Source organism: Mobula hypostoma, chromosome 6, assembly GCF_963921235.1.
Source record: "Mobula hypostoma chromosome 6, sMobHyp1.1, whole genome shotgun sequence".
Taxonomy (NCBI): domain Eukaryota; kingdom Metazoa; phylum Chordata; class Chondrichthyes; order Myliobatiformes; family Myliobatidae; genus Mobula; species Mobula hypostoma.
This window is the reverse complement of record NC_086102.1, coordinates 183,347,221-183,371,709: the sequence shown is the minus strand read 5'-3', so window position 1 is coordinate 183,371,709 and position 24,489 is coordinate 183,347,221. Positions and strand designations below refer to the sequence as shown.

At 43.0% G+C, this 24,489-nt stretch overlaps 1 protein-coding gene across 1 annotated transcript in view; it reads left to right on the top strand.

Moving 5' to 3' along the window:
- itgb5 (integrin, beta 5) overlaps positions 1–22,487 on the top strand; it is a 135,244-nt gene extending 112,757 nt beyond the window's left edge. The window contains exons 11-15 of the mRNA XM_063052418.1: positions 36–258; positions 2,814–2,914; positions 6,609–6,728; positions 8,654–8,820; positions 16,745–22,487. Coding sequence (XP_062908488.1) covers positions 36–258; positions 2,814–2,914; positions 6,609–6,728; positions 8,654–8,820; positions 16,745–16,840 — 707 coding nt within the window. The 3' untranslated portion in view covers positions 16,841–22,487. The remainder of the gene's footprint in view (positions 1–35; positions 259–2,813; positions 2,915–6,608; positions 6,729–8,653; positions 8,821–16,744) is intronic.
- Positions 22,488–24,489: the final 2,002 nt, after the last annotated feature.

The window sequence follows — 24,489 nt, the reverse complement described above, 5'->3', positions numbered from 1 at the left end:
CGGAATACCTTACCCAAGACTACGTCTGTTCACAGGTCATGGAGAATGTCACTGTGGTGAGTGCAAGTGTCATGCAGGCTGGATCGGAGACAACTGTAACTGCTCCACAGAATTAGAGTCCTGCCTGTCCGACGATGGGCAGATTTGCAGCGGGAGAGGCAACTGTGCATGTGGTCAGTGTTCGTGCACTGAACCTGGAGCTTTTGGAGACACCTGCGAAAAGTGCCCGACGTGCCCTGATGCCTGCGGCACAAAAAGGTGTGAATTAAGTGGCGTTTCAGAAAGGAGGGGGTTGATTTGAGATTCCACGCGTACATACAGCACATTACTTGAATGTTATGCGTTAAAATTTTGATATACATGGATACGTTTACAGTGCCTTGTGGAAGTGTTCAGCCCCCAACCCTTTGTTCAGATAAATGAGTTTTGTTGTTGTTCCTCTCCGCACCTCACGGCGAATCGGACAGCAACCTTGCCTTTTCTTTAGCATCTGGTCTTGTTTTTTATGAGATTGAGTTGCTAGCTCAATGAGCAAGCCAGCATGGATGGAAAGCTTGTACGGAGCTGGCCAGATTCGAACCCACGGCCACTCGTCTCGAAGTCCGGTGCAGATGTCACAACAGCACCGGTCGGCAGAAATGAGTATCACAGCCAGATATTTTGATCGATTTAACTGAGAATTTTTAGTTGTGAATCACATGCTCCTTTTTTACACAGTAGAGCCCAAAAAACAGGGAAAATTGTCAAGCCTGAAAAACTGAAATGTCAGCAGTTCAAAAGTATCTATTCCTGTTTGCTCAGTATTTAGTTGAACAACCTCTCGCAGCTATTTCAGGCAGTCGTCTTTTTGACTAAGTCACTATTAGCTTTGCACAATGTGACAGAGCAAGATTGGCCCATTCCCACTTGCAAAATTGCTCAAGCTATAACAGGTGAGTTGAGGAGCGGCAGTGGACAGCAATCTTGAGGTCTTGCCAGAGATGTTCTAATGGGTTATGGTCAGGACTTGACTGGGTCACACGGATATCAATTTTCCTCACCTGAAGCCACTCTATGGTTGCTCTGACAGTGTGCTTTGGGTTGTTGTCCTCCTGAAATACAAACTTACTCCCAGTTTAAGCTTTCTGGCAGAGCCGGGATCCCACCACTAAGCACATCTTTCCCTCCCCCCCCCTCTGCATTCCGCAGGGATCGCTCCCTACGCAACTCCCTTGTCCATTCATCCCCCCCATCCCTCCCCACTGATCTCCCTCCTGGCACTTATCCGTGTAAGCGGAACAAGTGCTACACATGCCCTTACACTTCCTCCCTTACCACCATTCAGGGCCCCAAACAGTCCTTCCAGGTGAGGCAACACTTCACCTGTGAGCCGGCTGGGGTGATATACTGCGTCCGGTGCTCCCGATGTGGCCTTCTATATATTGGCGAGTCCCGACGCAGACTGGGAGATCGCATTGCTGAACATCTACGCTCTGTCCGCCAGAGAAAGCAGGATCTCCCAGTGGCCACACATTTTAATTCCACATCCCATTCCCATTCTGACATGTCTATCCACGGCCTCCTCTACTGTAAAGATGAAGCCACACTCAGGTTGGAGGAACAACACCTTATATTCCGTCTGGGTAGCCTCCAACCTGATGGCATGAACATCGACTTCTCTAACTTCCGCTAAGGCCCCACCTCCCCCTTGTACCCCATCTGTTACTTATTTTTATGCACGCATTCTTTCTCTCACTCTCCTTTTTCTCCCTCTGTCCCTCTGAATATACCTCTTGCCCATCATCTGGGTCCCCCCCCCGCTTGTCTTTCTTCCCGGACCTCCTGTCCCATGATCCTCTCGTATCCCTTTTGCCTATCACCTGTCCAGCTCTTGGCTCCATCCCTCCCTCTCCTGTCTTCTCCTATCATTTTGGATCTCCCCCTCCCCCTCCAACTTGCAAATCCCTTACTCACTCTTCCTTCAGTTAGTCCTGACGAAGGGTCTCAGCCTGAAACGTCGACTGCACCTCTTCCTACAGATGCTGCCTGGCCTGCTGCGTTCACCAGCAACTTTGATGTGTGTTGCAGTAAAATGTAAAAATAGTTGTGGGGACTGAATACTTTTTCAAGGCACTGTAAATATTATTACCAAGTAAAAAAAAAGCTTCACGTTAATAGATCACAGAATGAGGGTGAATGGCAAGTATTGGAGTAATGGTTTAGAAACAAGAGTGAGATAGACAGGAGCTCCAGCAGCAAAGGAGATGAAACAGGGAATCTAAGGAATCAAAAATTACTCTTGTTTTCATTTTAAACTATAAGGTAGAAAGTCATGTTTCATTGGGGTGGTGGGTGGAGATACATCTCTACTGAAGAGGTGTAAGGTGCTCCTTCCCTCCGCCCTCCTGCAGGTCACCCTTGAGCAAAGTTTAGTGCTTGCTTAGCCCCCCCACCACCTCCCTCCCTGCCCCCAATCAGGGTCACGTGAAGCCATGGGAGCTGGTGGTGGATGGTCGTATGAACAGCTGGTGCATATCACAAGTCCTGGTTATGTGACCACTGACACCAGGCAGACAATCTCTGAAGAGTATTGACAATGGCTGGAGTCACCTGTCCTGTAAAGACACTGCCCAGAGGAAGGTAATGGCAAACTACTTCTGTAGAAAAATTTGCCAAAAATAATCACGGTCATGGATAGATCATGGTTGCCCACATCATATGGCACAGCACATAACAAACGAACGAATGTATGAGTGTTTCATGAAGGTGGATTCTGTATTTCAAATCTTGTGAAAAACATAACAAATATTTCTTTGTTACTCTGTTTGTTGCAGGGAGTGTATCGAGTGCAGGTTGTTTAACTCCGGAAGACTGGCTGACAATCAGACTTGTCAAAAACTCTGCAAGGATGAGATCCTGACAGTCGACGTCCTCAGTAAGTGAATCCTTGTTTCTAAAAATAAAAGTCATTTGGAAATAATGAAACCCAAATCCACTGTTTATAGTCCATACCTCAACATTACACAAACTTTTGAATGTTCAAACATTCTACAATTCAGAGCTTTTAAAAGGAAGTTCAGTACACAGCCACAGATCTATAACAGCTTGAGCACAAGCAACCTAGGGTGAATCAGTTTTTTGTGCGACCGTTCCAGCAGTATGTTGCAATCACACTGGCAAGTCTACGTACTTTTATTTTGGACAAGTGGCATAACATTTGAAATCTTCCACTCCTCTCGCACCTCTCCCTGATCTAATTGAAAGATTTAAAAAAAATTATTGAGATACAGCACGAAACAGGCCCTTCGAGCCACGCCACACAGCAGTCCCCCAATTTAACCCCAGTCTAATCACGGTACAATTTACAATGACCAATTACCCTACCAACCGGTACATCTTTGGACTGTGGCAAGAAATCGAAGCACCCATGCGATCACAGGGAGAACGTACAAACTCCTTACGGACAGCAGCAGGAATTGTACCCGGGTCGCCTGTGCCGTAAAGCGTTGTGCTGACCACTACACTACCGTGCCACCCCCAGGGGCTCTGCAACTTGCCCCCTTAGTTAGGATACATCCCATCTGGGACAGCCGGTATGTCCACTTAACACTTGACTAGCTTTACTGCAGTATTCTCTTAATCCTTTTTTAAGTACAGCTGTAGCTTCCTTTCCTGGGTCTCCAGGAGCATCATCATCTTCAGTAAACATTGATGTTCTGTTTTGTAACTTCAAAACAGTAAACGAGTTCAAGTGAGGACACGGGAGTCGGAAATGTAAGTCTAACTCCGAATTTACTTTTAAGTGAGGCACGGATGCGTCACGTGGTAATGTGATAACATATGCAATTAACGTATTTTTACATATAACCCATAATTAATTAAATGATATATTATTGAAATAATAAATACAGAACAATTGATGTAAAGTACACAATTAGAACTTGATGTAAAATAGCTAGTCTTTTCCTCCTTGAGAACATTTTCTTTTTGGTCTTTGATCATTCACACTTCTCTTCATAGCCCTTTTCTTGTCACAGGGCTACATTTGTTGGAATTCCATTCTACGCTGCCAGATTTCAATCATGCTCTCTCGTTGCTTTGCACTCTTTTTGCTGCCCCTTTGAATATTTTGTAATCAACATGGTTTTCACCTGTACTGTGCCATGTATTGTGTTTTACTCTCACTATTCCTGGTCATCCAGCCAGCTCGAGTATTAATTTCTTTACCTTTGTTCTCCACACGTTACTGTGTGGGACTGCAGATCCTCCAAAATTGTTCAATTTCAGTTTTGCTTGGCAGGGGATGGTTCCAGCTTATCTGGAGTATAGCTGTTCTCTTATTATTGAAATTGGACCTCCAGTGGGAGGTGACAGGTAGAGACCCTTCTTCAGGACTGGAAATGAAGGGGAAAGATGATAGAATAAAAAGGTGGGGTAAGGGGAAGGAGGATTGCTGGAAGGTGATAGGTGAAGCCAGGTGTGTGGGAAAGATAAAGGGCTGGATAGCAAGGAATCTGATAGGAGTGGAGAGTGGGCCGCAGGAGAAAGGGAAGGAGGAGGGGACCCTGGTCGAGATGACAGGCAGGTGAGAAGGGGTAAGAGGCCAGAGTGGGGAATTGGAGAAGAAGAGGTGTGGGTGAGGAAACTTTTTTTAACCAGAAGGAGAAATCGCTTTTCACGGCATCAGGTTGAAGGCAACCCAGACGGAATATTATAAGGTGTTGCTCCTCCATCCTGAGTGTGGCCTCATCTTGGCACAGGAGGGGGCCATGGACCAACATTTTGGAATGGGAATGGGAATTAAAACATTTCTCATGATCAGCTCAACGATACTGGCCTTCCTTTGTAAATGCAGACAAGTACTAATGTCTCATGGCTTGGCTTTGCGAACGAAGATTTAGGAAGGGGGCTGCCCACGTCCGCTGCGAGCTCGCTGGTGGCTGACGAGGCCAATACGGGACAGGCAGGTCCGGCCACAGCAGCTGCAAGGGAAATTCTGTTCTGGGTTTGGTGCTGCTGTGTCGCAGTTCTTCCTCCTTCTCCCTTTGTCCTCAATGCCAGCCCTGCGTGCATTCTCGAAGGAAGAGACAGACTGGTGAATGGTGTGTCCCCAGGCCTCGCGATCGGAGGCTAAATTAGACCACTGGCGATGGTCAATGTGACAGGCACCAAGGGATTTCTTCAGAGAGTCCTTGTACCTCTTCTTCGGTGCCCCTCTGTCACGGTGGCCAGTGGAGAGTTCGCCATACAGCACAATCTTGGGCAGGCGATGATACTCCATCCTGGAGATGTGCCCTGCCCAGCGCAGCTGCATCTTCAACAGCACGGCCTCGATGCTGGTGACCTCCGCCTGTTCGAGGACTTCGATGTTGGTGACGAAGTCACTCCAGTGGATGTTGAGGATGGTGCGGAGGCAGTGCTGGTGGAAATGCTCAAGGAGTCATAGGTGGTGACGGTAGGTGACCCACGACTCGGAGCCGTACAGGAGGATGGTCAGTACAACGGCTCAGTACATGCTGATCTTTGTGCCTTTCTTCAAATGCTTGTTGTACCAGACTCTTTTGTACAGCCTGCTGAATGCGCTGTTTGCCTTTGCCAGTCTGTTGTCAATCTCTTTGTCGATCTTGGCATCTGACGAGATGGTGCACCCCAGATAGCTGAACTGGTGGACTGTCTTCAGCTCTACCTCACCAATGGCGATGCGGGGAGGGTGGTAATCTTCCTGAGGTGCAGGCTGATGGAGAACTTCTGTCTTCTTCAAGCTGACTTCCAGTCCAAAGTGCTCGGCAGCCTCTGCAAAGCAGGATGTTATACACTGCAGGGCTGTCTCTGTGTGGGCAACAAGGGCAGCATCATTGGCGAAGAGTAGCTCTCGGATGAGTTGCTCCAATGTCTTGTTGTGGGACTGTAGCCGCCTCAGGTTGAACAGGCTGCCATCGGTGCAGTATCAGATGTAGACACCATCCCCAACATCAAGGTCATGAATGTAATTCAATTCAAATCATTTAGTTGGTACATAACAATGAATCACAATACTTTGTGCTCAGAAACTGAAATTTAATCTTAATTGGGCCAAGTCTACATTTCTGAGTATTAGATTTTGGTTTATTTGCTGAAAGCATTTAGTTGGGTTGAGGATTAAGGCATTTAAAATTTGGCATTTTTTTTTTTAAAATCCTCTTAACTTATGGCATCGATGACGATTGTTGACTTCGTTTCTGAATGTTAGTCTTTGATATTTCAAAATAATGTGAAATTCGAATAAATTACAAATGTTTGTCTAGAAAGTATGCTTCATGTGAAATTGACAAAATTGTGCAAGAAACTGTAATTGTACCAACAGCATGTAAAAAAATTTTTAAAAATAACATTCTTTGAGATATTATGATATGACTGCAGCCTTTAGGCAGTATTCTTTTTGGGAAAACAATGGCAACATTTAGTTTGCTTGATGATATGCCATTTGAACTGACTGTTTATATATTCTAACACAGCAGTAGGCCATCTGGTCTCTTGAACCTTCTCCACTATGTAACTCTTTATTTGCCGGATCTTCTACCTCAACCTACTTGATCTACTCCGTGATACATTCACAGGACTGAACATAATGTTCCATTCTTGTCCTCTAGACACTGATGATAAGGATGCAGTTCTGTGCCTGTATAGAACAGAAAATGATTGTGTCATGAGGTTTACCTACTCGGAACATATTAGTGGAAAATCTGTCCTTACTGCTCTGAAGGAACCAGGTGAGTTGCTCTCGGGTCATTAATATTTTAATGCACACACGCGTTCTCTGACTGACTTTTATCTCTTGTATAATTGAATTATGCTAACATAATAGCAGACATTTTTGAAATACGTGTAGAATAAAAACTGAAGTAAGTGGAAATAAATTCATGAATTCAGTAACTGTACAGTGATTCAATAAAATTCAATTCAAGTTTAATTGTCATTGAATCGTACATGAATACAGCCAAATGAAACACTGTTACTTCAGGGCTGAGGTGCAAATCACAGCACCAGCAGGCAATGCAGATACGAGGCCTTGCAATCACAAGAAAAGTGACCAAGACAGTTGTTCACTATTAGACTGTACGGCTCCTTCGACTCTGACAGCAGCACAGTGCAGGGCTCCTTCATTTTATTTCTCCACTTATCATTGTTCTGCTTTACAAGTTGTTTTCCCTAACTTGTTCATTTAAGACCTAAGATCAGAATTCAGCCCACCAAGTCTGCTCCACAATTCAAACACTTCTCCTTTTATTCCAGGATCATTCTCTAAACTACCTCTGGGCCTTCTCAATTACCAGCACATCCATTCTTAGATACAGGGCCCTCGCAAATTTAAATAAATTTTATTTATTTATTGAGATACAGCACGGAATCAATCTTTTGAGCCAAATCACCCAGCAATCCCCTGATTTAATCCTAGCTTAATTACGGGACAATTTATTAATCCTAGCTTAATTACAAGACAATTTACCAGTTAACCAATCAACCGGTATGTCTTTAAACTGAGGGAGGAAACTGTAGCACCCAGAGGAAACCCTTGTGGTCACGGGCAGAACGTACAAATTCTTTATAGGCAGTGGCGGGAATTGAACCGCGGTTGCTGGCACTGTAAAGCACTGTACTACACAATGCTACCGTGTCACCCTACGGTATATCTAGCTTTTGAACTTTTTGACTACTGTTACAAGTTATAAAATTTAAGTGCAGGTTCTTTGCCTTTCCCAGCTAATGGACATCCCAGTCTATCATGTGAAAAGAAACTAAAAATCTCTGTATAAGCACTCGAAAACAAATTAGTTTGAAATTCCCAATCCATAATGTTAGCTGTGTGAGTTCAGTTTTCTTTTGTGTAGAATTATAATTGATTTCTACAGGTACTAATTAAGTTGCTGAAACGTGAGCCAGCTATTGGTTGTGCGTTAACTCACTCATTTATCATTAAATCCACGTTTTGTTCCCTTGTCGTCTTTGTCAATGATTAACCAAGCAATTGTGTTTTCTCATCCCTATGTTTGTAAATATTTTCTCTGTCCCTGTCATTACCCCTGTCTCCTAAACTTTGCAGTTTATACAGCAATTTCTATCATTCTTCATTTCTGTGCCATCTCCAACATGTTTTTACTGCTCTTATTGCCAATATGATGTTCAAAACTTTTCCCTCAGCAACTCTAAATTTGTCATATTTTATAAAAGGCTTACATTGCTGAGATCAAATTCACCATAGACATCTGTGACTATATTATCCTGCCTTTTCTTTATCACTATCTCCTATGGCAATTCACAATATTCTTCTATTGATTTTCTTCCATTAGGCTGCCCATCTGAGCTTCTTACTTACAATTTTCTAATTTCAACATATTTAGGAATGGCTTCTATCCTTCGACAAAATAATTTCTGGAAATTTAACCCATTTGGCACTGTGTACTTGTCATCTCTCATTGCCATAATTTACTATCCATTCTCTATATTAATCTTGACAACTACTTTCATTATTACTCGACAACTACTTTATATATTAATGATAATATTTCACAGCAAAGGTTACTAGCAGATTAAAAGGTACTATTCGCATGATACTCGAATTTATTATATGCATTTGCAGAATAAGGTTCACTTCTTCATCCAATATCTTATTTACTGACTTGCTCTCTTCTAACAGACTGTGCAAGTAAAACCGATCCAGTGACAGTACTGATAGCAGTGGTTGGTAGTATTTTGGCAGTGGGCATTGCTTTGCTTGCCATTTGGAAACTGATTGTGACTATTCATGACAGAAGAGAATTTGCCAAATTTCAAAATGAACGATCGAGAGCAAGATATGAAATGGTAAGTTTTTTTTTGTTGTGCTTCATTAAAATAATTAACAAATAAATAATTGCTACCAAAATAACTGAACAAACGAAACATTGGCAGGTTCTTATTATGCTTTGAGCACAGAACCTAAAATCTATATGTATCTAATTGATTCACATTTCATTTTGATTCATGGTGCTTTGTATTAGATGTATCAGGTTTTAAATCCTTGTAGCAAAAGAGACTCCTGGTTAAGGACCTTGTCTATTATTGATGCAAATGGTATTAGGGACCAGAACCAGAGGGGAAAGCCTTTGTAGCTCTAGTACCATTTGTGCAGCTGGATCTTATCCCGGCAAAACACTAGAGGCCAAATGAAAGCAAAAATGACGCATAACAGTTTCAGGTATATCACCAGGTCAGGGAAAGGTGCTGATGAGTTTAATTACTGTCTGTCCTTAAAGTATTTTTAAAACAGACATTAAAGGGAGACTCTGGATGAATTTCTACCACGTAATGGTAATCCCCATATTATCCATGTAGATATCAAGGAACTGATGTATTGTACCTGCCTGTCTGTGATGTAGATAACTCCCCAGTAACCAAAACAATGCACAAAATACTGGAGGATCTCAGCAGGTCAGGAAGCATCTAAGGAAATGAATGAACGGCCAACCTTTCGAGATGAGACCCTTCATCAGGACTGGAAAGGAAGGGGAAAGAGGGCAGAATGAAAAGTGGGGGGAGGAGAAGAAGGCTGGCTGGAAGGTGATTGATGAAGTCGGGTGGGTGGCAAAGGGCAAGAGCTGGAGAGGAAGGAACCGGATAGGAGAGGGGAGTGGACCTAGGGGAAAGGGAAGGAGGAGCGGACACGGAGGGAGGTAATAGGCAGGTGAGAAGAGATAAGAGACCAGAAAGGGGAATAGAAGAAGAGGAAAGGGGGGAGGAGAAATCAATGTTCATGCCATCAGGTTGGAGGCTACCCTGACAGAATATGAGGTGGTGCTCCTCCACCCTGAGAGTAAAACAGGAGGCCATGGAGAGTCCCCAGTTACCAGTTCGTTCAGTACTGAATAGTGTATGCAGGAATGTTTTTATGTAAACAGAATTGTGTGTGTTTGAACTATTAAGATATGACTAATTAACTCAGTCCTTAAAATAAGGTTGTTAGTAGAGGTTGACTTTAAGATTTAATCCTCAAGTTTACTGATTGTAATTGGAGCCCAATGTTGAATTCAGATAGGACTGAAATAGTGAACTTGAAATAAGATATATCTGCCTAATATTTTGGTACAATGAGGGCAAATAAGATGAATATTATTTTAATTTTAAACACCAAGTAATCCACAGAAAAGGCAAGTCTTAGGGGAACATGAGATACATTACTTTGTGATCCATCAGGATCATTTCCAAATAGCCAAATAGTAGATAATCAGAAATTTGCTGTGCTTTTTTGAATGAATATTGAAAAGCAATGATTATCCTTTCAGTGGTAGTGAGGTGGGCATTTCTCCTAGCATGTGGCTCATGTGCTACATGTAACAATACAACTAGTGTTACGATATGTGGGCTTTGAGCAAAGGAAAGCAAAATGGCTGGAGTCGCTTTGTACTTCTGTGCAAGGGAGTTTATTCAGTGCGTCAAAAAAATCAACTTACAAAAACCAGTGAAAATAGTGGGGGAAAAGCTGCCAATATTTACAAAAAGATATCTACCAGAAAACACATTAACAGCTCCAAACTTTCTCCCGTATGAACTTCAGGGAGCTTAATCTCTTTCTTCTAGCACTGAGAGTGATCCGCCCTGTTTCTTTAGGCACCAGGACATGCCATCTTTAATTACCTACAAAGTTAACTTATGAACACATGAATTAGAATGTGATGTACCCCACAATGTAGTTACAATCATATTACAAGATAAACCGAAGTACCCACCTTAAATACAGTATACAAACAATATATACACATTTACACATCTCCATTACTAAATAAATTAAATATTCCACTGAACAACAGGAATTCTGCAGATGCTGGAAATTCAAGCAACACACATCAAAATTGCTGGTAAACGCAGCAGGCCAGGCAGCATCTCTAGGAGGAGGTACAGTCGACGTTTCAGGCCGAGACCCTTCGTCAGGACTAACTGAAGGAAGAGTTAGTAAGAGATTTGAAAGTGGGAGGGGGAGGGGGAAATCCAAAATGATAGGAGAAGACAGGAGGGGGAGGGATAGAGCCAAGAGCTGGACAGGTGATTGGCAAAGGGGATACGAGAGGATCATGGGACAGGAGGTCCAGGGAGAAAGACAAGGAGGGGGCGGAGGGACCCAGAGGATGGGCAAGAGGTATATTCAGAGGGACAGAGGGAGAAAAAGGAGAGTGAGAGAAAGAATGTGTGTATAAAAATAAATAACGGATGGGGTACGAGGGGGAGGTGGGGCATTAGCGGAAGTCAGAGAAGTCGATGTTCATGCCATCAGGTTGGAGGCTACCCAGACGGAATATAAGGTGTTGTTCCTCCAACCTGAGTGTGGCTTCATCTTTACAGTAGAGGAGGCCGTGGATAGACATGTCAGAACGGGAATGGGATGTGGAATTAAAATGTGTGGCCACTGGGAGATCCTGCTTTCTCTGGCAGACAGAGTGTAGATGTTCAGCAAAGCGGTCTCCCAGTCTGCGTCGGGTCTCGCCAATATATAGAAGGCCACATCGGCAGCACCGGACACAGTATATCACCCCAGCCGACTCACAGGTGAAGTGTCGCCTCACCTGGAAGGACTGTCTGGGGCCCTGAATGGTGGTAAGGGAGGAAGTGTAAGGGCATGTGTAGCACTTGTTCCGCTTACACGGATAAGTGCCAGGAGGGAGATCAGTGGGGAGGGATGGGGGGGACGAATGGACAAGGGAGTCGTGTAGGGAGCGATCCCTGCGGAAAGCAGAGGGGGGGCAGGGAAAGATGTGCTTAGTGGTGGGATCCCGTTGGAGGTGGCGGAAGTTACGGAGAATAATATGTTGGACCCGGAGGCTGGTGGGGTGGTAGTGAGGACCAGGGGAACCCTATTCCTAGTGGGGTGGCGGGAGGATGGAGTGAGAGCAGATGTACGTGAAATGGGGGAGATGTGTTTGACAGCAGAGTTGATAGTGGAGGAAGGGAAGCCCCTTTCTTTAAAAAAGGAGGACAGCTCCCTCATCCTGAGAGCAGATGCGGCGGAGACGGAGGAATTGCGAGAAGGGGATGGCGTTTTTGCAAGAGACAGGGTGAGAAGAGGAATAGTCCAGATAGCTGTGAGAGTCAGTAGGCTTATAGTAGACATCAGTGGATAAGCTGCCTTCTCTTGAGGGCAGGGTGACATGGAGGCTGCCCCTCAATGTATCTACATATCATCTGCAAACCTGGCCACAAAGCCATCAATTCTGCCATACAAATCATAGATATATAACATAAAAAAGAAGCTGTCCCAACACATGCTCCAGTTATACACCACTGGTCACTGGCAGCCAACCGGAAAAAAGCTGGCATTATTCCCACTATTCCTCTCTTGCCAATCAACCACTGCTTTATCCACACTAGTATCTTTCCTGTAATACCATGGGCTCTTAGCTTCTGAAGCAGTCACAGGTGCGGCAACTTGTTAAAGGCTTGTTAATGGACCAGGGAGTCGCGTAGGGGGCGATCCCTGCGGAAAGCAGAGAGGTGGGGAGGGAAAGATGTGCTTAGTGGTGGGATCCCGTTGGAGGTGGCGGGAGTTACGGAGAATAATATGTTGGACCCAGAGGCACATCTTTCCCTCCCCCCCGTCCCCCTCCCTTGTCCATTCGTCCCCCCCATCCCTCCCCACTGATCTCCCTCCTGGCACTTATCCGTGTAAGCGGAACAAGTGCTACACATGCCCTTATACTTCCTCCCTTACCACCATTCAGGGCCCCAAACAGTCCTTCCAGGTGAGGCGACACTTCACCTGTGAGTCCGCTGGGGTGATATATTGTGTCCGGTGCTCCCGATGTGGCCTTCTATATATTGGCGAGACCCGACGCAGACTGGGAGACCGCTTTGCTGAACATCTACGCTCTGTCCGCCAGAGAAAGCAGGATCTCCCAGTGGCCACACATTTTAATTCCACATCCCATTCCCGTTCTGACATGTCTATCCACGGCCTCCTTTACTGTAAAGTTGAAGCCACACTCAGGTTGGAGGAACAACACCTTATATTCCGTCTGGGTAGCCTCCAACCTGATGGCATGAACATCGACTTCTCTAACTTCCGCTAATGCCCCACCTCCCCCTCGTACCCCATCCGTTATTTATTTTTATACAGATTCTTTCTCTCACTCTCCTTTTTCTCCCTCTGTCCCTCTGAATATACCCCTTGCCCATCCTCTGGTTCCCCCCCCCTTGTCTTTCTCCCCGGACCTCCTGTCCCATGATCCTCTCGTATCCCCTTTTGCCAATCACCTGTCCAGCTCTTGGCTCCATCCCTCCCCCTCCTGTCTTCTCCTATCATTTTGCATCTCCCCCTCCCCCTCCAGCTTTCAAATCCCTTACTCACTCTTCCTTCAGTTAGTCCTGACGAAGGGTCTCAGCCTGAAACATCGACTGTACCTCTTCCTAGAGATGCTGCCTGGCCTGCTGCGTTCACCAGCAATTTAAATATTCCACTGTGTGTGGTGGTAAAGGCACCATAAAGCCAACGCATTATAAGAATATACCTGGGAGAAGACATTGAAGTGTGTACACTCAGCATGATGGCTGAATGGCAAGGCAATGTGTGTGTGTGTGTGTGTGTGTGTGTGTGTGTGTGTGTGCATGCATGTCTACGGAGTGCATTTACCAAGCGCTCTCTGTAACAATTGGTCACTATGTTTATTTGTTACCTATGATTGATGTCTACCGTATGATATGTAAGTGTCGTGCAATTTATTATTGCAACATTGTCGTGGATTAGTTAGTAACAGCTCCCTCACCTTTGCGTTCAACATCATCTTTTTCTTGATTCAGCTCATCTTTTTCATTTCCCTCGGTATGTAACTTACGTCACTGAAAATGAAATCATGAATATTTACCAAGTCTGTGTAAGGTGAAAGAAACAGCTAGACGAAGACAGGTGGTGGTAAAGGGGGTAGTAACTCAAGCTGGTAATGAAGACGTTATTTTGTCTAATTTATCCCGATTCCATTCAGTATCAGCAAAGCCTGAGTGAGATTGATTTTCATCTCCAGTACTCTACCAGCAGAGGTTAAAATACTAATCAATGCCTACAATGAAGGAGTTCTAATTGGTGTTGTGCCTTTAATCACACTTCTTTGTTCATTGGTCCGTTATACTTAAACTATGCTCTGCTGTAATACGTATTACAATTCTTAGTAGTGTGGAGGATCAGAGGGATCTTGGGGTCTGCGCAGGTTGACTCTGTGGTTAAAAAGGCATATGGTGCAATTAGCCTTCATCAATCGTGGGATTGAGTCTAAGAGCCAAGAAGTAATGTTACAGCTGTATAAGACCCTGGTCAGACCCCACTTGGAGCACTGTGCTCAGTTCTGGTCACCTCACTACAGGAAGGATGTGGAAACTATAGAAAGATTGCAGAAGAGATTTACAAGGATGTTGTCTGGATTGAGGAGCATGCCTTACGAGAATAGGTTCAGTGAACTTGGCCTTTTATCTTTGGAGCAATGGAGAATGAGAAGTGACCTTATAGAGGTGTATAAGAAGATCGGAGGCATTGATCATGTGGATAGTCAGAGGTTTTTTCCAGGGCTGAAATGGCTATCACAAGAGGGCACAGTTTTAAGGTGCTTGGAAGTAGGCACAGAGGAGATGTTAAGGGTAAGTTCTTTACGCAGAGGTTGGTGAGTGCGTGGAATGGGCTGCCGGCAATGGTGGTGGAGACGGATACGATAGGGTCTATGATAGTGACTTTTAATTAGTTGTGTCATCATTATCATTGTCATCATGTGCTGTGTTGTGTGATGTGGACGATCATGGTCTCATGACCATGATTGTGCCAGGCAAGTTTTTCTACATAAGTGGTCTGCCATTGCCTTCCTCTGGGTGACCCCAACCATTCTCAATGCTCTTCAGAGATTTTCTGCCTGGTGTCAGTGGTCACAGAACAAGGACTTGCGTTATGCACCACCTGCTCCCGTGGCTTCACGAGACCCTGATCAGGAGAATGGGGCTAGCGGAAGGAAAGAGAGCCTTACACCTCCTTTGGTAGAGATGTATCTCTATCCTGCCACCTACGATTAGTGTGTACTCTTTTAAAAAAAAACTCGTTGTTTATTGGATGCTTGCTTCTCTATTTTCTTCACTTCTGTGAACTGCTTCCATTCTTTGGTTATGAACAAGACATTAGGGTGAAATTACCAAGATAGTAAGGCAAATGGGAAATGAAGCTCTGCAAGTTTGTTTGCCTTGACCACTAGTTATCACAATTAGGGCTAAATAATTTTGTTTTTGCGTCACTGGAGAGAGGTAGCTGATAGATACGAAGTACTCTCTCTACTCTTTATTCGACAAAATGAGATGCAACAGGCACAACATTGAGGCCCTTTCGGAGGAAGAGGCCTGCTCGACCCAACATTACATGACATTTTATATGTTTTTTAATATCAAAGGACAATTCAATATTTACAATGCTTTCGTTGAACTACACATAACTCTCACACCACCTCTTCACACCCACACTTTAGACAATGTTCAACGTCATTGTCTGTTTTCAATTGACTGCCGTTTTTACAGCTCTAGTATCCCATTGTCCAGAGCTGCATTTTAAATTTAATCTACAGACGGTATTCAGATCTGAAGATTGGTGGCTGAAGTTATTTGCTATATGTCCTAACTCGAAAAACACCCTAACAAGTTTGACGCCAGCTTCAGAAATAAGTCAAGTTGTTAATGCGGGGTAGGGGGAATATTTAGTACAGAAAAGTTGCAATAAAATACTGGGGAACTGAGGCCCTCCTGTTGGTCAGGGTCGACCATGGGTGTTGACAGCCATGGCTACGTGACAGTCAAGTCTGGGCAGTACAATATGGAGAGCAAGCTGTTGCCCGTACAGCAGGCTCCCCCTCTCCGCGCAGAAGATGAATCCAAAGGGATGGCAGATACTGGTACAGTTTGCAGCATCACAGGAGTTGCCAGTCAATGTTGAACTCAATGCAGGACTGCCTTAGGGACTCCAGCTTTGAATTTTTCCTTGAGGTTTACTCCCTAAGCCTTGCCCTTAAGTGGGTATAGCCACAAGGCAGCAGAGAATTGAGATGGGAGTTTTCCTTTTTCTAGCTGATCTGCTACCCATGGCTGATGAGCCCCATCTGCCTAAGGTGACTGGTTTTAAGGCACCAGTCAGCTGCCTTTGTCCCTTCTCCTTTCTCCTGTCAGTAGAAACAGTTCCACTAGGGTTAGTAACTAAGCCACATGTGAAGGCCAGGAGGTGGACTTGATTATCAGAGGCTATTTGGAGCATTTAATAGGTAGTGAGAACTTGTCCCCATTAACCCCCCACCCCCCAGCTATGACTACCTTAAGGCATTAAAGTAGTTGCAAAATAAAAAAAATCACAAAGACAAAACCAGGTTATAACTATCAGGAAAGACTGAACAAGCTGGACCATGTGCATTTTGAGATCCATCTGGATGCTGTCCTGATAGAGGTCAAGCAAGTAGCAAAAAGAACAAGAAAGACACTATTGAATTTATTAGGAAATTCAAGAAGTCTTATTGGCATAAGGAGTGAAAGTACAGGGAATACTCAACCCTAAGTAAAGTTTGAGAAAATAGCATGAATGTAGTTAGAACAAGGGAGAAAAGAGTAGAATAGGACGCTGAGCTGCTGAAGGTAGACTAAATGCTACTGAACAAGAATGGTTTTATTAATTGATGCAGCAGTATTGGTGGGGGAGAAAAAAAACTGCTGCAATAAAATTTACTATCCTATTTTAAAATCTTCCCTTTCCTTGCAGGCAACCAACCCGCTGTACAGGCAACCCATCACCACTCATTCTGTGGAAATTCTTCCAACAATGCATAACAAATCTTACAATGGAATAATTGACTGAGTTGTGAGCAAGAATACATTGGTATCTGTGCCATGAATTAGTACCTGACTGGGATTGCATCATTGAATCTAGCAACTGGAAACTGCCATTCTTCCTCCGGCAGACTAACATCTAGGAACGTGACTGAAATTATGACCATCTACACCAGGAGTTCCCAACCTTTTTTATGCCATGGACTAATACCATTCATCAAGGGGTTTGTGGACCCCAGGTTGGGAACCCCATTCTATACAGAAATTAAATTTGGATAAGATTCAAAGTACATTTATTATCGAAGTATGTATGCAGTATACAACTCTGAGATTAGTCCTCCCATTGACTGACACAAAACACAAAAATACCATGGAACCTGTTCAAAGAAAACATCCAACACCCAACGTGCAAAAAAAGAACAAATTGCACAAACAGTGAAAAACACAATGTAAAAGATCAAACCACAAGGCATTGCAAAGTTCAGTTTAGTCCAATTAGCACTGTATTGTACACTGACCTCAGGCTGCAGAGCCTACCCGTCCTGATCAAAATCGCACAAAATAGCTACAAAAAAGGAATAACCAGAAACACATCATAACTTGAACTACGGAGTCCGATCCACAAACCGAGTTGATTAAACCTTGACCAAGATCCAAGACTCCAGCCAAAGGCAGGCACCTTCCTCCAGGAGCAGCAAATGTGAGGGAGAGAGAGAGACCAGTCAAACGTAGGCTCACCTTCTGCTCTCATCCTCGTTGATTTCAATCTTCCTCAATGTTTTAATCAGTGAGAAATGGAGTCGATCATGGGTGGGCAGCCCGTCTCCAGGCCATACACTTCAAATTATGACAATGCCCACAATTCAGAGAAAATGATGCACAAGTTCTTATTTAGAACTATGGACTAATGTTCATGAAGAAACAAATTCATTGGACTTTATGTTTAGTTATGTGTTGCTGAAGATTCAAGTTGCAACTTTATTCAGGGGGGATAACTTTTTCAAATGAAAGTATATGCTTTGTCAAGAGTTGATAAATTTGAGTGCATTATGGGAGGTTCTTAGGATAGTGGGCTACATTAATCCTATGATAAATATTTTTTAGTATAACAAAGAAGTAATTAATGCTCGCATATTACCCCAGAATTGAACAGGTGTTCAGGTATTTTAGCCGACCTATACTGTAATCATTTTTAAAGATCATCACCATGTGACATAGGCAATCATGGTCTTTCATCTGTCTCAGTCCATGACCATGAATGTTCTGGGCAAATTTTCTGCAGAAGTGGTTTGCCATTGCCACCTTCTGGGAAGTGTCTAAAGATAATGTAAAATATTGCCTGAACGATGTAGATCAAATGAAAATTTGATATTGAAGAAATATTGGCAGATCTTTGGTGGCATTGGGTGCAGGAAAACAAAAACTGTGAAGTAAACCTCTATGGAATTGGGATGTTTAGCATCCCTGGATTATTTCCAGTGTGTTTTGCCTCCACTTTGGATGGACACAGTTGCCTGCCCAAGAGAAAAGGCTATTTTAATACTCTGCAAAATGACCCAAGTCACTGCTATTGCAACCTTACTTCCGTTCAACCTTACTTCCCCACAGCCCACTCCCCCTCCGCCACAACACCAATTTTTGCCTCAATTTTTCACTTTAAGTAACTAACTACCTTGTGGATTGGGGCAAATCCAAACACTAAAATTGCAGTGTTTGTTGCTAGTGGGATGTCTGCATGTGCTCGTCTTTTCCCTGTCATTTTGATGGGCCTGATCGGCTGATGTAATGACCCTCTCACATTCAGAATGCACTCACTTTATTACCAACATGCAGTTTTATACCATATAACATTTGTACTTGCTACAGACTGAACTATAGATATTTTTGGGAAGTTGCAGATTTGAACCCAAAAGATGATAATTTTGATAATGTTACTTAGCTTTCACATGCGAAGTAAAAATATATATATATAAATAGAAGCCTGGAAGAGGTTCTATTTTCATGACGTGAACTGCCTTGGACTTTCTGAAACATTTTTCCAATATAGTTATGGAGCATTTTGTATTTGTAAAGCTATTGTAGCACAAGAATTGCACTTTCAAAAGTACTGCAGTTAATCAACTAATGTGGAGGTTTGACTCTTTTGTGATAACACACATTATCTCTCAAAGTGTTTCTTTTATAACCTGATGCTATTTATTGGTTGGAGTATAAGTGCTGGTACAAGTATAATAGAATTTTGGGATGGCAGGAATCAGCAGATTTATTTTTAAGGAAAATAAAGTTTTAAAGTTGTAAGGCCAGACTTGGCTGATAATGCCTGAGGATAGAATTAATATCTTTAGCTAATCCTTATCTTAAGAAAATATGTTTTCTAACATATTTAGGCAGTTGTGAAGACTTGAACAGCTAATTAAAATTATAAAAGCAAAGGGGAAAAGCTAACCTACATATATCTTAGGAATTTTATTTAGTAAAGGAGTGAGAGGAACACAAGCGGTTATGAAAATGTTGAAATTGATTAATAATAACATGGTAACATGGCAACTATAAAGATATTAGACATTATTGTTTTACTTTTCATTAAACTAAAAACTTGGGTGCTGTAAATTTGAAATTAAAGAAAACAATGTGGATAGTCATTCAGTCGGGCAACAGCTGTGAAGAGAGAAATAGTTATGTTTCAAATAATTTTCCCTCAATCAGAATCATTAGCTCTTTTTTTTTTCTTTCTCCCCAGTTGCTGCGTATTCTGCACAGAGAATTTTCACTCGTACCTGCTGTGTTGTATGATATGGGTGATCAGGGTCTTTCCATGACCATGATTGTTCTTGGCAAATTTTTCTACTTAAGTGGTTTGCCATTGCCTTTTTCTGGGTAGTGTCTTTATTAGACAGGTGACCCCAGCCATCATCAATACTCTTCAGAGATTGTCTGCCTGGTGTCAAGTGGTCACATAACCAGGACTTGTGATATGCACCAGCTGCTCATACGACCATCCACCACCTGCTCCCATGGTTTTACATGACCCTGATCGAGGGGTTAAGCAGGTGCTACACCTTGCCCAAGGGTGACCTCAGGCTAGTGGAGAGAAGGAGCACTTTACACCTCCTTTGTTAGAGATGCTTCTCCACGCCGCCACTGCATGGAGTATCCCCAGAATTTTCTGTATTTACTGTATGAAAAGAAAGTTGGTCTTAATTGTTTTTAAAGGATATAACTATGAGTGTAGGTAAGGGGGGAATTAGTAGATGTTATACCTGTACTTCTAAAAGGAAGTTGATAAGCTAACACTCATCAAAGGCCGGGGTTGAGGGTAATATATTTGCATGGATAGACATTAAAAGATCACTTTCTGGTAGGTTTTACTATGGAGAAGCTCCCGGAATTAATATTTGGGGCTTATCCAATTACATTTATTTACAGTACCAGTGACCAGAGTTTAAATCCCACCACTGCCTGTAAGGAGGTACTGTACATTCTCCCTGCGACCATGTGGGTTTCCACCAGTTGATCCGGTTTCCTCCCACAGTCCAAAGACCTACCAGTTGGTGGGTTAATTGGTCATTGTAAATTGTCCCATGAGTTGGCTCGGGTTAAGTTGGGTGATTGCTGGGTGGCGTGGCTCAAAGGGCCAGAAGGGCCTGTTCTGTGCTGTATCTCAAATACGTACATAAATAATGACTTAAATGAATTGATAGAGAGGAATGTAAACTTTGTCAATACAAAATAGTGAGGAAAGTGAATTGTGAAGAGCTTGCAAAGTTTTCTTAAAGAGGCAAAGAGCAAAAATATAGCAAATCGAGGATAACTTATAAAGATTGGTCTTCTTCTTATTGTGTCCACGGACAGCCTGTACTGTCCGTGGACACGATAAGAAGACCAGCCAGAACTGGACACATTTTTGCGCCTTGTTGTTGAATTTGGCAAGATCTGCAACAGTACAGGGTTCCTCTAGTGAAGGGCATTGCAGGATATGTTGCATAGTTTGTGGCTCAGTTCCACATTCACAAGTTGTTGGGCTGGTTGTATAACCCCATTTGCTTAGTGACACCTTTGAACGACCTACACCAGTCCTAAGTCTGTTAAGGCACTTTCAGGTTGCCCAGTTGCGATTAGCTCCTGGGGGAAGGCTTTCCTCTGGTGGAATCTCCATCATTGGGGGTTGTTTGACACTGGCGAGCTGGCCTTTCCACAAGGCGATGCGGGCTTCAGATAGGGTTGATTGTAATGGAACAACGCTGTTCACGAAGCTCTTCCTTGACTTTAGGCGGCTGGGTGTAGGTGTATGACCATGTAGAGGGTGCCTCTCATCTGATGTTTGACGGAGTCATTCTTTCTTGCTGGCTACCGTTCTTCTTGTATCATGGGGAGCAATACCTGCCAGGATATATAGGCTGTTGGTGTTTGTTGGTTTTAAACAACCTGTGATAAGTTGGCAGCTTGCATTCAGAACGGCATCCATCTTCTTAGCATGAGTAGATCCTTCCCATGCAGAGCAGGCGTATTCGGCAGTGGAATAGCAAAGAGCGAGTGCACTGGTTCGCAATGTTCTCGAGCTTGCTCCCCATTTCATGTTACTGAGCTTATTACACTCAACATGCATGCAGCTTGGGGCTTTACATAAATAGGGATGCACTTTTTGTAGGAGGTATGCAGCATCAATTCTTGAGATTACGGATATAATCTATCAGGACAGAATGAATCAATTGGACCTGTGCTCAGAGGAATTTAAAAGAATGCAAATGAATCTTAAGTAAAAAATGGATTTTGAGAGGGATTAGTATCACCAATGAGAGATGCACAATCAGCCCCAATCCTCTGCCCTGTGCTTTGAGCTCCATTTCTATATTTTTTGTCTTAAACAATGACAGAGTAGATCCAGCCCCGCCCCAAAATCCTGATGTTGATGTCTTATATTCAGAAAAAAATTGACAACTTTAGGATATTGGGTGAGGAAAGGAAAATAAACTTTGGAAGAGATCTCCTGAAACTTCACCACCAATAAGGTGCTACTCGTTTTATTTACGTTGGAAGGATAAGAAATCTGATGGACATTCAGGGTTTAAGATTAGTAAAGGAAACGTACTTTCCCTGGACAATAACAAAGAGAGGTTGAGGCTCTTATAGTTATGCAGAGTGTATACAACTAGAAATAGTGCTGGAAGAATCCATATTCATTTATAAAGTGGGTATTTTTTTCCACTTTCAACTCCTCAGCTGTCATACCACTTTTGCTCCTTTGAAGAAATTCTGATAAAAAAATTATACAGATTGTCCTTTTATCTTCAATTAAAACTCTTAAGTTTTAAAAGATGTTGAAATTATCTTGTATGGGAGGAGGACATTTACTAACTGTGTATTGGTTCTTTGAAAAAGTGTGATAATTTCCCTTTGGTATATAGATTCTTCCCCCTCGCACATCTATTTTATTTTCTCTTTAGAAATTACAGTCAAATCTGCTTTACAGCTCTTTCATGCAGTATAAGATTTACTGAAGATGTTTACAATAATCAAAACTGCTTTTGGAAGTTATGCAATAAAAAGAAGTCCATGTAAAGAATTTTCTCTGTGACTTTCAGTACTTTTACAATTTAAAATTATCATTTTTGTTCATTAAATTTCATTAATCCTTTCTCTTGCCTCTTCTGGAAGGCAGGTTTAATTACTGTTACACATATCCCAGCTGCCTGTTACACCATTGGCGTTTAGGGTAGCGATGAAGGTCCTCCATCTTTGGCAGTGTTCAGGGCTTTCTTCATCATGCCTGTAGCTTCCTCTCGGGCTTCATGAGTCAGAAAGTTTGTTACTGAGATCACTAAAATTGATCTACAAAATTAATTAGCTACAGGCTAGGACTGATCTTAAGATATAGGAGCAGAATTAGGCCATTTGGCCCTTCAAATCTGCTCCGCCATTTCATCATGGCTGATCCATTTTTCCTCTCAGGTCCAATCCCCTGCCTTCTCCATGTATCCCTTCATGCCCCTACCAATTAAGAACCTATCAACCTCTGCCTTAAATATACATAAAGACTTGGCTTCCACAGCCGCCTGTGGCAAAGAATTCCACAGATTCACCAGCATCTGGCTACAGGAATTCCTCCTCATCCCCTCAACAGATTAAATATGGCAAAGTTATTTCCCATGGTAGGAGAGTCCAGGACAAAAGGACACAACTTCCGGATTGAAGGACGTCCATTTAGAGCAGAGATGCAGAGAAATTACTTTAGTCAGATGCCTAGTCATTAGGTGCATTTAAGGCAGAGACAGCTATGTTCTTGAATAGCCAGAGCATCAAAGGGTATGGGCAGAAGGCAGGGGAGTGAGGATGACTGGAAGAATTGGATCAGCCCATGATTGAATGGTGGAGCAGACTCAATGGGCTGAATGGCCTACTTCTGCTCCTATATCTTATGGTCGACCCTTTATTGTGGGGCTGATCTTAGACTCTCCCACCAGAGGAAACATCCTCTCCATTCTGTGAAGACCTTCCACCATTCGATAGGTTTCAATGACGTCACCCCTCATTTTTCTGACTTCTAGTAAACACAGGCACAGAGCCATCAAACGCTCTTCATATGACAAGCCATTTAATCCTAGAATAATTTTTGTGAACCTTCTAAGAATCCCCTCCAGTGTCAGCACATCCTTTCTTAGATAAGGGACCCAAAACTACTCACAATACTCCAATTGAGTTCTCACCAGTGCTTTATAAAACCTCAACATTACATCCTCGCTTTTATATTCTAGTCCTCTTGAAATGAATGCCAACATTGCATTTGCCTTCCTCCCCACAGACTCAACCCGCACATTAATATTTAGGGAATCCTGCACAAGGACTCCCAAGTCCCTTATCGCCTCAGATTTTTGAATTTTATCTCCATTTAGAAAATAGTCTACCCTTTTATTTCTTCTACCCAAAGTGCTTGACCATACACTTCCTGACACTGTATTCCATCTGCCACTTCTTTCCCCATTTCTTCTAATCTGCATAATTTCTTCTGCAGCCTCTCTACTTCCTCAAAACTATCTACCCCACCACCTATCTTCATATCATCTGCAAACGTTGCAACAAAGCCATCAATTCTGTCTCCAAATCATAGACATAATGTTAAAAAGATGTGGTCCCAACACAGATCCTGTGGAACACCACTGGTGTTCTGGCAGCCAACCAGAAAAGGCTCCCTTTATTGCCACTCTTTCTTCCTGCCAATCAGCCACTGCTTTATCCATGCTAGAATCTTTCCTGTAATACCATATAACAATTACAGCATGGAAACAGGCCATCTTGGCCCTTCTAGTCCATGCCGAACTCTTAGTCTCACCTAGTCCCACCAACCTGCACTCAGCCCATAACCTTCCATTCCTTTCTTGTCCATATATCTATCCAATTTAACTTTAAATGACAACATCAAACCTGCCTCAACCACTTCTGCTGGAAGCTCATTCCACACAGCTACCACACTCTGAGTAAAGAAGTTCCCCCTCATGTTACCCCTAAACTTTTGCCCTTTATCTCTCAACTCATGTCCTCTTGTTTGAATCTTCCCCACTCTCAATGGAAAAAAGCCTATCCATGTCAACTCTATCTACCCCCTCATAATTTTAAATCCCTCTATCAAGTCCCCCTTCAACCTTCTACGCTCCAAAGAATAAAGACCCAACTTGTTCAACC